Source organism: Chelmon rostratus, chromosome 13, assembly GCF_017976325.1.
Source record: "Chelmon rostratus isolate fCheRos1 chromosome 13, fCheRos1.pri, whole genome shotgun sequence".
In the NCBI taxonomy this organism is placed as follows: domain Eukaryota; kingdom Metazoa; phylum Chordata; class Actinopteri; order Chaetodontiformes; family Chaetodontidae; genus Chelmon; species Chelmon rostratus.
Genome location: NC_055670.1, coordinates 13,736,483 through 13,748,953, shown reverse-complemented (window position 1 = coordinate 13,748,953; position 12,471 = coordinate 13,736,483). Strand labels below are relative to the sequence as shown.

The 12,471-nt window shown below is 41.6% G+C and overlaps 1 protein-coding gene across 2 annotated transcripts in view; it reads right to left on the bottom strand.

Annotated features, from left to right (window-relative positions):
• Nucleotides 1–1,089: 1,089 nt before the first annotated feature.
• Nucleotides 1,090–12,471, bottom strand: part of grb14 (growth factor receptor-bound protein 14) — a 28,779-nt gene continuing 17,397 nt past the window's right edge. Inside the window, exons 1-13 of one of the 2 annotated variants that reach the window (XM_041950457.1) lie at nucleotides 10,123–10,413; nucleotides 9,636–9,792; nucleotides 7,836–7,957; nucleotides 7,594–7,668; nucleotides 7,339–7,476; nucleotides 6,038–6,148; nucleotides 5,834–5,929; nucleotides 5,414–5,476; nucleotides 3,809–3,925; nucleotides 3,211–3,280; nucleotides 3,031–3,118; nucleotides 2,717–2,810; nucleotides 1,090–2,546 (exon numbers count right to left, since the gene is read on the bottom strand). In XM_041950457.1, the coding sequence (XP_041806391.1) occupies nucleotides 2,400–2,546; nucleotides 2,717–2,810; nucleotides 3,031–3,118; nucleotides 3,211–3,280; nucleotides 3,809–3,925; nucleotides 5,414–5,476; nucleotides 5,834–5,929; nucleotides 6,038–6,148; nucleotides 7,339–7,476; nucleotides 7,594–7,668; nucleotides 7,836–7,957; nucleotides 9,636–9,792; nucleotides 10,123–10,197 (1,353 nt within the window). In that variant the 5' untranslated portion in view covers nucleotides 10,198–10,413 and the 3' untranslated portion in view covers nucleotides 1,090–2,399. Of the gene's footprint in view, nucleotides 2,547–2,716; nucleotides 2,811–3,030; nucleotides 3,119–3,210; nucleotides 3,281–3,808; nucleotides 3,926–5,413; nucleotides 5,477–5,833; nucleotides 5,930–6,037; nucleotides 6,149–7,338; nucleotides 7,477–7,593; nucleotides 7,669–7,835; nucleotides 7,958–9,635; nucleotides 9,793–10,122; nucleotides 10,414–12,471 lie in introns of those variants that run through there. The other variant, XM_041950456.1, reaches the window with a different exon arrangement.

Genomic DNA, 12,471 nt, shown 5'->3' with positions numbered 1-12,471 from the left:
CCTCGGAAGCAGGGGTGCATTTAAGACTTCTCTGTGTGCGCACATCTCCCCTGGATGTGAGCACTGTTCCAAAATGTGCTATTGAAGTAGAGCAGGGGAGGCAATGTGTTTGTATCACAACAGAGAAGATTGTTTAACACGGACGCTTCGAGACAAGACACTGCCGTTTACTGTTGTGGAGGGAACCACAATCACGGCCATTACGTTTTTTTCCTATTGCTATGGATCCTCAAAAGTCAGTTAAGAAATGAAAATCTGATTGAAATATCGATTAAATATTAAATGACTCACCAGAGTGAGAAAAGGGCACACAGGGATTGTTGTTGGTGTCACTGTAAAACACACTTACTCACTGCAATGCACAGATGCATGTTTCTTGGTGTATTCTTTGCACAAAAAATGCAAGATCCAAGTCTCAGTTGCACAACTTTGAAGTAACTTAACTTTCTTTTTAAAGTCAATGCAAACAAAGCTTCCATCTTTGACACTTTTTATCCGTATTATGTAATTTAAATTGCAGTGGACACATCATGATGTCAAACATAAACCTGGACGAGGGACAGCAAAATGCTTCTAGTACCATCTAGTGGTTGTAAAAATTATTTACGTGACAGCAGCGCTATGCGTGGAGAACACAGTGTATGTATACATACGCTTCCCACAGTGTTCAGTAAATCACAGCTGACAATGTTAGGCTGATGGGTCCCATTCACAGGCTACATAGTGTGACTAAATTTAACTACGTGCTGGATCTCATTAGAAAATCATGACTTATGTCTTCACTGTAAACGTCTGAGTAGAGCAGCACCCCACTGTGTGCTCATGAGATTTAGTGTCTGTCATTGCATTTGTATCATAACCCTGTGTGCCCTATTTACTATACAAAGACCATAATGTACACTGTATTATATCTAAGTAAAGGCTGAGTTTATCAGCCTTGTGATCGATCGCTTCACGCTGTCCCAGATCTCATCTGGCCGCGCTGCGTGCTGGACTGTGGCGAACATGAATAACACAATGCTGGCAGCTTTTAAATGTGACTGAAAGCGACTGTAATGTGCGTTTACTTTGCAGCTTAATGTTAAATGTGACAATAACTCATACAAAGTCACGTTACAAACAGACTTTGTTTATACATATAAAACTATGCAGTCCATGACATTCATTGTTCAATGCACTGTTGTCCAGCTGGAGAAACTACTAACAGAAGATAGTCATTTCGATCACGTCTCTGATTTAAAACGCCTTGTTTTTAAAAGCTGATGCATTATTGGCCTTTTTGAAAACACACTGTATATCCACAGCAGTGGCAATGACAGCAAAATACAACCAACCCAGGTTCTGCAAGCTGTACACCTGAATCTTTGGAGAATATAAAAACCTAAATTTCAATATACAATGAATTCAGATATGATCAAAATCAGTCACACAGGATTTCTGATTTCCATCTCAATGGCTTATATCTAAAACTGAGCGAAATACATTTCACTGCTCCCGCTCTAGAGCGAGCTCGCAACTAATTTCATGTAATACAAACATTTTGTTTAATCACATACATTTAAAATGAATGTACAGTGCGGGCTAGTGAGGTTGTGTGCCCGCCCCGTTACACCTCTCTCTCCGCTCTACAGCAGTCCAGCTTACAGGTCATGCACAGTGACACTTCCTGAGAGGTCATTTTATCTCTCAAATACAAAACAACAATCATTTTCTTAAAAAAAATACCTGAATACTTAGATAGATGAGATACAATGACGATGAAAAGTAAGATAGCTTAGTTTTACTCAAATCTAACAGGACAGAGGTGTTGTGTACTACAATTCCCAGCATGAGATGGTTTCAAATAAAAAAAACTGATGCCCTTGTTTTGATTCAACCATCATTAGCTTTGCCAGACCACAACTGACAGCTATATATAATTACTGCAGTTTCAGTGAAGCTCAAACAGCTACTGTATGTAGCTTTCTTTCACTGGTGTCTTGTTGTTAGAAGAAGATGTTTGCAGTACACATTCAGCTCTGCAGTATACAGTACAAGAAGTCATGTTTTGGTTCATGGACTTTGCACAACGGATTTACCGCCACATATGGGCACATTACAGGGCCAAAGACTAACATTCACCAGACAAAACTGCACATCATCTTCAGCACATGTAGTCAGTTATTATACAGTCTACTGTCAAATTCAGCTTTTTCTCCAAAATGAGGAAAATAACAAAGGGACCGTGTACCACGATGTGGACGACAGTGGGTGATAACAGTGGTTTCAGTTAGCATGGCTGTTCAGTGAGTCTGTATATCTTTCTTCTTCAAGGCACAAGAACACTGGGAGTGTTTGTCCAGAAAGGCCCCGGAGTTAAGGTGCATGTGGGCCCTCGGGGGTCTCTGGGGGTCCCTCGTTCACAGGGCGATCCGGGCACAGTGGTGTTTGAGCTTGCAGGGCAGCACCCCGCGGTTTAGCTGGTAAAACTCCACCAACTGGATCAAGTCAGTGAACCGTGTGTGACCGTCATCCAGGCTGTAGAATACCTCGCCTTCATCATCCATCTACGGGGCAGGATGCGCACGCACACACACACACACACACATGCGCACGCACACACACACGCACATGCACACACACACACACACACACAGGAGAGACAGGTGAGCAAATGTGGAGGTTGTTTTTGGAATATGAATGAAAAACTGTCCAGACAAAAGCAGGTTGTACTCACAGGTAAGATCTGAAAGTGTTTGATTTTCTGCATGTGGCACAGTGACAGTACAAATGTCTTCGGGTTGCTTTGGCTGTCCCTCAGAAGAAAAACTCTGGAAACAAAAAAAAAAAAAAAATTTAATCTTTCCTAAAATATAGATTGAACACATCATCCAAATATGTCTATCTGTCCCTTGTTTTTGCCTTTTGGAGATCTGCTTCCAGTAAGTTCACATATGTAAATGTATAAAGACACACTCAGATGTTGTGAAAAAATACACATGACAGGGAATTTATCCTTTATTAACAGTACAACTGTGTTTGGCTGCTTACCCATCGATAAGACCGTGCTGGGTAATGAGACGCTGAGCCTCATCCCGGGACAGTTTGCCGTGGAACCAGGACTGAGTCAAGTGGAGGGCTGGAGCACAAATTGAGACCATACATTACTAATTATTTATTCCACTTGTGTGCATGCAGAAAATGAAAATAATAAAAAAGTGTCCCACTAACCTATGTTTGACACTGAGCCCTGTGATGTGGAGGGGCTTCCATGGCCGCTCAGACGGTGGCAGCTTTTCCTCTACGGGAGAAATGAGTCACAGACACAATTTTAGCTGGAGTTAAATTAATAGATTGTTAATCCATCCTGTTAATCTTGTATTTATATTCTCAAGGTAATAACTAAGAGGTGCTTACAACTGTTGACCTTATTAGCTTTACTTTGTTGCGTTGAGTCACTATGTGTATAAATATACTGCATGTTGTTCAAAAACACTACGGAACTTAATAACTCTTGTTATACTGGGCATGAACAGGTATGCGGTTGTAAATTGTAAGGGCACATGGTTACATCTGAAGAATTTGCTCCGAGACTCTCTCACAACCTTTTTTAACACCATTTACGTCAGACATTTTAACACCATTTAAGTTTAAGCTCACCAAGATGTCAAGAGTACATGTTTTCACCGGGTGAGACGACACATGGAACACGGCTGTTGTAAAATAAAGCGTTTTTGCTTCCTAACCTCCAGCTCGCTCTTTTTGCTGTGCGCAGTGCTGTGAACGTCTCTTCATGCTGTTTCGCTGGTGTTGTACGAGCGTGACTCACCCTCCATGACAGGCCTTCCTCTACCGCCACAGACAGCGCCTCAGACGGGTTCTCGATCACGCGGCTCTTCTGGCCAGAAAAGTCCATGGCCACCAGCGAATTCTCCGAGATGCTTCTCTGAAACAGCACACATACACTGAAACGTTATTTTTCTGTTTACTGCATGAGTTTTATATTTGTTTAAATCACACCTCAGTTGTTGGTTTTTTTTTGGCTTTATTGTCTAAAAAGTACCATTTAAAATACGTATTCTACTAAATACCCAAAGCTTTTCCTTTTTTCATTTGACTTCCTTTTTATACTGTGGAAGGGACTGACTTTTGCTGTGTTGTGGTATTGCATTGCCATCTAGTGTCTGAGCAACGAGACTCCATCTTCATCATCTCTAGATGATTCCAGACTGAAAACTCCATTGAAAAGGGATTAGAGTGGCTTTGAAAAGAATGACACATGGGCACATTTTAGTCCTCTAAGCTGCCATATAGTGAGTGGCTCACTGCACACACTCGAGAAAATTCTTTTTATCAGGATTACCAAGAAGCTTTTACATTACCGCATTCGTTCCTATACCACCTACTAAGCTTACAATTTAAACAAGTGGTGAAAACAAATTGAGCGGTGTTTACTTTGAGGTGGGAGGCATTCGAGTCCGTCTTATACACTGTGCTCAAATTCCAATGATGTCAACATACCCACCGTTGCCTATGAATATGTTACTTAATGCTGTCTTCATAAATAGCTTTTATTTACTTTCCTATAAAGCAGCTATCTAGTGGTAGCATGTTTAAGTAAATCTGTCGAATAAACCACAGAAGATCCAGCAGCGTGAACTGACCCTGCATTTGGCAGATCCATGTGCTCCCCTATCTTTCTAGATAATCCTCTTGGCGAGGCTGCTGGTTCACATATGACCCTCCGACAGCAGAGAAGAGGTGATGAGTTGTTAAATCTGAGAGCAGCTGATCACTGTGTATTTTTAGAAAGCAGAGGGTTCATGAACATGTCCAAAAGCCGTAAATAGATTGTGTTCTCTGCCACGAAAATACTCCCAGTAGAGTCTGAGGCTATTCTGGGACACCAAGCCTACATTAACACACTGAAGGTGCCTCATTTGTCCTATGCAAGTATATGAATACGCTTCTGTGTGTTAGTCTGTGTTAGCTCCAGCATATTTTTAATGTGAAAATTGTCTTCTCATCACCAGGGTCAGTGGAATAAGCTAGAAACACAACACTGATAAAAGACCTTATAAAGTTCTAATAGCCATCAAGCTTTCTCATAGCTAATAATAGCAGACTTGTTAGCAAGCATTAAACAAAACACCCAACAGACACGGAGCAACACCAGTATTAATTTGGAGTTGTATTTCTGGCCTTGTGATGAATGTCAGTCTAATATTCATTAAAAAATATCTGGCTTTTTAGCTGCTGAATGCTCTACCATGTCCTCCAGCTATTTGCAAACATTATCAGTCTGCTGTTTGGTGCTTGGCAGATATTATAAAGTGGCTTCTTTAGAGCTTTTGGGCTGAAAATAAAAGAAAGAGCTGGCGACAGTTGGAAAACGAGTGAGTTAGGTGACATTAAAGTAAGACCTTCAGCTTACCATTGGTGAAGCTTTTTGCTTCTGGTGTGGCTGAATGAAGTTTTGGTACAGCTGCATCCCATACTGAAACACAAACACATGCCAGCACTTTAAATTCCCATCCCAAACATTTATTACATGTTCATTTGAAATACTTCAGTAGATCTGTACTAATGAAAAGGAGCAGATACAAATCAATCAGTTTGCTGTTCTTTACTGTATATTATTTATAGGCTATCAGGAGAGTAACTAATGCTCTAAACTGTATCCAGCAGATATCCAGACAATGAACACATGCTGCTTCTATAAAGAGAAGGAGTGCTAATCCAGCATCACTCAATAGTTTTCCTTGACCTCCTCCCAAAGCTAAATCTGATTCTAGCACTGACTCAGCATTCCTCCTCTTAGACATCACCCGGAGTTAGTGATCGGCAAGCCAACCTTTAACAAGCGCATGGCTGTGATCCAGCATGTCCTGGTCTGCTCATCATCTGCACAAAGCAGCTTCAAGTCCCGGGCTGAACTACACTTTGTGGACTGGAGAAAGAAGTTACAAGGAAAGAAAAGGAGTTCAACATGCCGGGAATCAATACTCTCCTTGTGCTCCTTTTGTAAGGTTTTGACATTTGTAGAAAGCGATGGTACCTTGACACAGAGGCCATAATCTGTAGGTGCTCCATGTAGTTTTTTGGCTGACAACACTGTGTAGACATCACTGTCACTAAAGTCTGCAATGAACTGGAGATGCCTTGGTTCCTGTGAAACAAAGAAAGGTCGCAATAAATCAAAAGACAGGTGTAGATATGAGCTTTCGCGCAACATTCAATCAATCGGTCTCCACAACAGGTCTGCAAATCTGTTACATGTGAGGGATGGAGATGCATAGTGCCTCTTCCGTTCATTTCAGGATGTGGGGCGAGGAACAAAACACAAAAAATAATAGTGTACAAGAAAGAAATTTACTTTAAGAAATGAATGGAACAAAATCAAGCTGTTAAAACTAGCACGTATGTTTGAATCAAACTGCTTACAGTCTAATCTTTTGGGCAGACAGGACATAAAACCTCATTTAAGACAAAGGTGGAGCATGTTTAAATTTAAACAATGCATATTTATCAATAAATAGCAGTGTTATCAGTCATTTTGGGAGCAGTTAACCTATAAATGTAATGAAAGGGATAAGGACACAATTAAACATATTGATAGTGGCTGCATAGAGGCAGTATCAAAAGCCACACTGTGCCAAAGATAAATTTCCGAGGGGAAAAAAAAAAAGCACAAAGACAACCATTGTTCTGCTTTCACGTCACGCACCGTTCCCACTTCCTTATATAAAGTAATGCCACAGCCGTTAGTGTCTGCGCTGATTGACTAGCAATGTGTTTGACCAAGACCACAGATGAATGGTAAACCTGCGAGGGTAAAAGTGGGCGCCAGACCGAAGCCTCCCTGCACTCGACAACAAAAGGTCTACTGTTGTAGGAAATGAAAGCAGTTGAGAAGTGGTTGTGCTGGCGTGGCTAGTGCCTAGGTATAAGCTTCACTTGTCAGCAGCATTGGGAGTACTGTTTCTGCCTGGCTGCTATGCCAGCTGACCTAAGGAAAATCAAGCTCAACCTGTTCCACTACCCTCTCACAACATGAAGCGAGATATATACAGAGGATGAACCGGTGACCCCAGAGTGTACAAACAGAGGAATAGGATTTTCCAATTGGTGCCGTGCATTTTTTCTATCCCGGATGTTTACTGTGCAAACTGAGGTGCATTTAATTCAAATAAAGAAAGAGCATGACGGACCAATGTCATGCAATTACACATCAAAATTGCATGCAAGTTTTAATTGAATGCAACAAATAGCCCATGAATTAATCTGCTTTTTATATAGCTTTTGATTTTCCTAAAACGCATACAACACACTGTAGACAAGTCACTTTGTTTTACTGACCTTGGAAGTTCCCTTGTTGGAGAAATAAAGCCCTGACCTCCGCAGCACAAAGTAAAACTTCTTCCAAGACTTCCTGCTTTGCTCTTTGGCATGGAGGTGTCCATGTATCTCTGGACAGGTGCTGGAGTTGAGAAAGGTCTGTGTTGGGTAGAGAAATGTTTGTCCATAGATTGTTGTTGTTGAGACAGCGGTTGAGAACCTCACAATTGGCACTCAAGGGCAAAGAGCGGCCTGTAAACAGAACGAACTTGATACCTGTATAAGCTGAGAGTGATCCACCATCCCATTGGTTTCACTGGATACAGAGACCATGTGATCCGGGAAAAAGTCCTACAAATATTAAAGCGACATCAGTTATTACAACAATCTTTAAACTCTTCATCCCACACAGTGGTGGGAACACAGATGGGACTGGTTCAAAGAGACAATATACCAAATGTAAAATGATATGTATGAGCCCATCACCATATACAAGCAACATTTCTTCACAAACTCACCAGGGGTTTCCTGAAGAATTCATATTTAGCATAATTCTTCCTAAAATACAGCCGACTGTCTGTGTCCATTCCCCAGCCTGATAGCACCTCCATAACAGACTCATGGTCTTCAATGGTTCTCTCTAGTGAGACCAGGAGGACAGAAAATTAATGAAGGTTAACCTGTTTTCACTGCTCTCTGGATGAGAGAGCTCCAACGTCAAAAACATCAGTTTAAATGTTATTAAATCTCAATGCCTGCAAACTCCTTCCTGACTACAGTTACTGCTTTACTCTGAGTTTGATTATTAATCTTATATCAATGTGTAACCTCTGGACGAGAGCGTGGCTCTCAAGTCAAGCAGTACAACGTAAACATTAATCATTTCCCAGAACTCAAAATGAATGTTGAATTAACAGAAAACTTTTTTTTGTTGTGTTTTAAACGGCCGTGTGAAGCAGTGCTGAACAACGATCTATGAACAACATCAGAACAAAGAAGTCATAAGACAACAAGTAACTAAATGTGATTTACATGGCCGATAAAACAGTTCTGAAAAATGCCACATGGCCTGCTCTGTAAATAATTTCACTGAATAAGCATTTATAGATGTGCCTTTATTGTATGAAATCTGAACGTTGGGCAAAAAAGCAACAAATTTAATCCATTAGTTTATCTGAAAAAGTAAAATAACAAATCTCTAAATGCATGCTTTTCACTGGATGGCAAAGAGATGTAGTTTTGATTTAAAAAATAACATTGATGACTGGAACAGTACAGATGGATGAATTATGTAATGTCTGCAATAGTGTGAAGATGCAGCTGAGAAATCGTTTATGCAGTCACACTCTCTCCTTGCAGATCAGTGTTAATATATCATTGAGAAATATGTGTGTGTTCACTGTTGGCTTAATAAGAACTGTATTTTATACCATTCATGCACCATTATTCAATGCAAATGGAGGTAATGTGCCTTTAATATACAAATACTAGCGTCATGGCCTATTTTACATAAATGGTTACAGCTAACAGCAAATTATTTGATGCTGTGCATCAACTCAAATGTCTCTTAAGAGTATCTTAAGCAAGGCATTCTTGTAATAAAATGGGAGCCCTCAGTTAAAATTGCTGCTTGGCTTCTCAAAGAATACCAGTCAGATTAGTAGCTGCTGGTGCTTTCAATTAAAATGGATCAGATCAGCAGCAGCAGGTGACGCTGCTTTGAATTGCAGACCTCACCGCAGCCTCTTGCATTCCACAACAAACGCCAGGCAGATGATAGAAGTAAGGTTAAAAAATAACACAAGTGAGGGAAAATCTATAGAACCTGCAGAATGTGCAATGTCTTCATACATGCACTGCAACACCTCTTTACTAATTCAGGATGAGAAATAATATTCTATGCAAGGAAGATCTATAATTGATGCCTCTCAGTGATTAAGACACAATCATGACCAACACCAGCTCCCCTCATATTTTACTCATTTCTCATATGTGACTGAGAAATCAGAGGACAGTGTTCTGTTTCACTCACACATTTCACCACCTCATGACCTACCGCCACCCCTCCCATCAAAACCAAGCAAACCTCGCCCATACGGCTAACAACGCTGCCATCACATGATTGATACAGTTCATACAATTAACGGTCAGAATCAAATGTGCTTCATGTGTGTTTTGTCCAACAGTGATTAATCTGAACTGTGTCTGCACATTATCTTTTAAATCAACATTACATGGAGTGAAAACTGATTCAGAGCCAGAACCAGGCTAGAAAGCCACATGTGACATTTTAACATCCAAACCAAACCAAATCTTACCTATTCCCAGGTGGGAGAGGTGTTCAAAAAGAGTCCAGCTGTGGTCGTCGATGCAGTGGTTCTTCAAGACAAACAGCTGGCATATGTCCCGTGCAGTGATGTCACTGGGAACCTCTACAGCTCTGCTAGTGTTATCTTCATTATAAACTTTGATTACCTGCAACAGAAGCACTGAATTAACAACCATTTCAACCATTCAGCAGGATGGATTACGTTTGACCTTCGAGGAGTACAAGCAGAGTGTTGTTTTTGGCTCCAACTACGCAACGAACTGTATTAAAAGTGAGGCAAAGTATTGGACAAATTAATCTGTTTGACTCACATGCACCAGTTAGGTAGCCCCTGTTTTCTACTGCGGCAATAAAATATTCAACAGTAGAGAAGCATGCTCCAGGATGTAAAGAAGAGAACCATTTAGTTACAGTGCAAAAACTACACTAAGACATCAAACACTGAACAAATGAATCCATCTGAAAGCAGAACTTACCCCCCTGTTTGGAGCCAAGCAGGGTTCTGAGTTTGGACAAGCTCTGTAGCCTATGCATGGCTGAGTACACAGCATTGCAAAAGAGAGCTTTTTGTAAGAAACATAAAAACACACATCAGACAGCACAGACGAGTGTCGGCTGGGAAGCAACAAGCCTCTCTCTCTCTCTCTCTCTCTCTCTCTCTGTGTGTGCTGCAGTCGAGCTGAAAGGAGGCAATTAGACAAAACTGCGTCTTAGCACAGGGCTGACTTCACATATCTGTATCGCTGGGGCTTGATACCAAATCTCCTGCTACCTTTCTCCACCACTAAGTATCGAGAGAGAGAGAGAGAGAGAGAGAGAGAGAGAGAGAGAGAGAGAGAGAGAGAGAGAGAGAGAGAGAGAGAGAGAGAGAGAGAGAGAGAGAGAGAGAGAGAGAGAGAGAGAGAGAGAGAGATTATATGCATGTCTTGCTCAGGAGATCAATCTCCTCCCATTAGATCAGTCTATAAAAACTATTTTCACCTCATGGTGCGACCAGAGGAATCGGTTAAAAAAAAAACTGTCTCTGTATTACCAATGTTCCTTCTTGGCAACTGCATGAATGAATAAATGAACATCCAGTAAAATGCTTTACAGACAGCATGCAAGGACATAGAATTAAAAGTCCCAACCTAACATCCCGTCGCTCAGCGCTTGTGCACTGGTGGATATTATGTAATAACAATAAATGATGAAAGTGACGCGAAAACGTATGTCTGTGAGAAGCAGGGGCAGGCGTCCCTCATGCTCATGACGGTGGTCATTAATTAAGGCTTCATCAGCGATGCAGCCTGAGAGAGAACAGAAAACACTCTTCTTCCTCTCCGAAATAACTTTCCCTCTCCGCTCCCTCTTGCGCTGCCGCTGCGCTCATCATATCTGATTGAAGCCAAAAGGAACAACAACATAAAAATTACCTATGACTGAATGACAAATGCAATCACTTCAACAGATACGTGAAACATGAAGCCAGCGATGTTACGCATTGCATGTCTGAAAAGGGCTAAGGGGAGAGAGAGCGAGAGAGTCGCAAGGCTCCAACCCCCCCTCTCCATTCACATTCACACGCCCATGGCAAGCAGCGCTCCCAGCATAATGCCCTGCAAGAGCCCACAGAGCAATTACAAAAGGTGCTGGTTAAATGTAATGCTAGTTGGGTCAACTTAGTCTAAAGTTGACAGAGGGAGGTACAGGGCAGTGGTAGGGGTCGGGGGTGGGTGAGTAAAGACCAAATGACTGTCTCTTTTCTCTCAGTGAGTTCTATTAGTACTTTAAAGCTGATTCCTTTTGTGGAGAGAAAGGAGGTCAGAGCTCTCCTACCGGGCTGAGGTCTGAGTCCTCAAGGAGCCATCAGCAAGTGGGAGTCTCCAGCCATGACATCACCTCTCAGTGTAAACCATTTAGTGTTTAATCAGGCCGCTAGGAGCCTTACAAGACAAATATCTTTGTTTGTGATGTCTAACAAAGACGAGGGCCTCCATTAAACAGATTACTCCAGCAGCCGGTGTTTCAAGAACGCTGCATCGTAAAACTGCGGGTTAAGTATCTAAAATCCTCCTGAACCAAATCAGAGACAAAGACAACAGCGGCGGAGAACTCGACACCGCAGTGCAAATTCATCTTTAAAATAAACACCAGATTAAAAAAAAAGAGTGTATTTGCTGCACTTGATAACTGCATCTAGCCGGGGCTTCGGTTAAGCTGCTGTGAGGAAGTGGCTTCCTGAGAGCCGGCCAAATCAAATCATTCAGGCATCACATTTCACCAGGAACAGGGTAGGGTTTGTCTGAGGGTGAGGAAACCTTTTTTGGTGCCTTAGCATTACAGATGTACTTTGCGTTTGCATTACTTAGCACAGCCCGACTTCTATTGCTATTTTACAAGATGAAGAGACTCAGAGACTGAACAATGTCATACAGCAGGATTTTACGCTTTAATTTTTTTAAATTACTACATATTGAAGGGTTGTTAAGACATGTGATGAAGAATCTGTGCATACACACTGTTGCCCAGGTGCATCACCAGCTGCAGCTTCATGACTGCATGGCAGAGAAGTCCAAAAAAAAAAAACATCACATCAAAGCTTGTAGCTTTTGCAGCCTCCTGAGGCCAAAAATGTAACTTTCATTGGCATCATATTAAATGCAACAGATCAGCAGAGACACATCATCCCAGCCTCATGCTGTGGGGTGTGTGTCTCAGTAGACCTGGGAAGAATTTGTCATAAATACAGCAAAACCACTGAAATCCTGCAGTCTGTAAGGGGCATGATGGAGTGTGGAGGTGCATGGGAAGTGTCCTGATGTGGCACATTGGCACATGGTCCA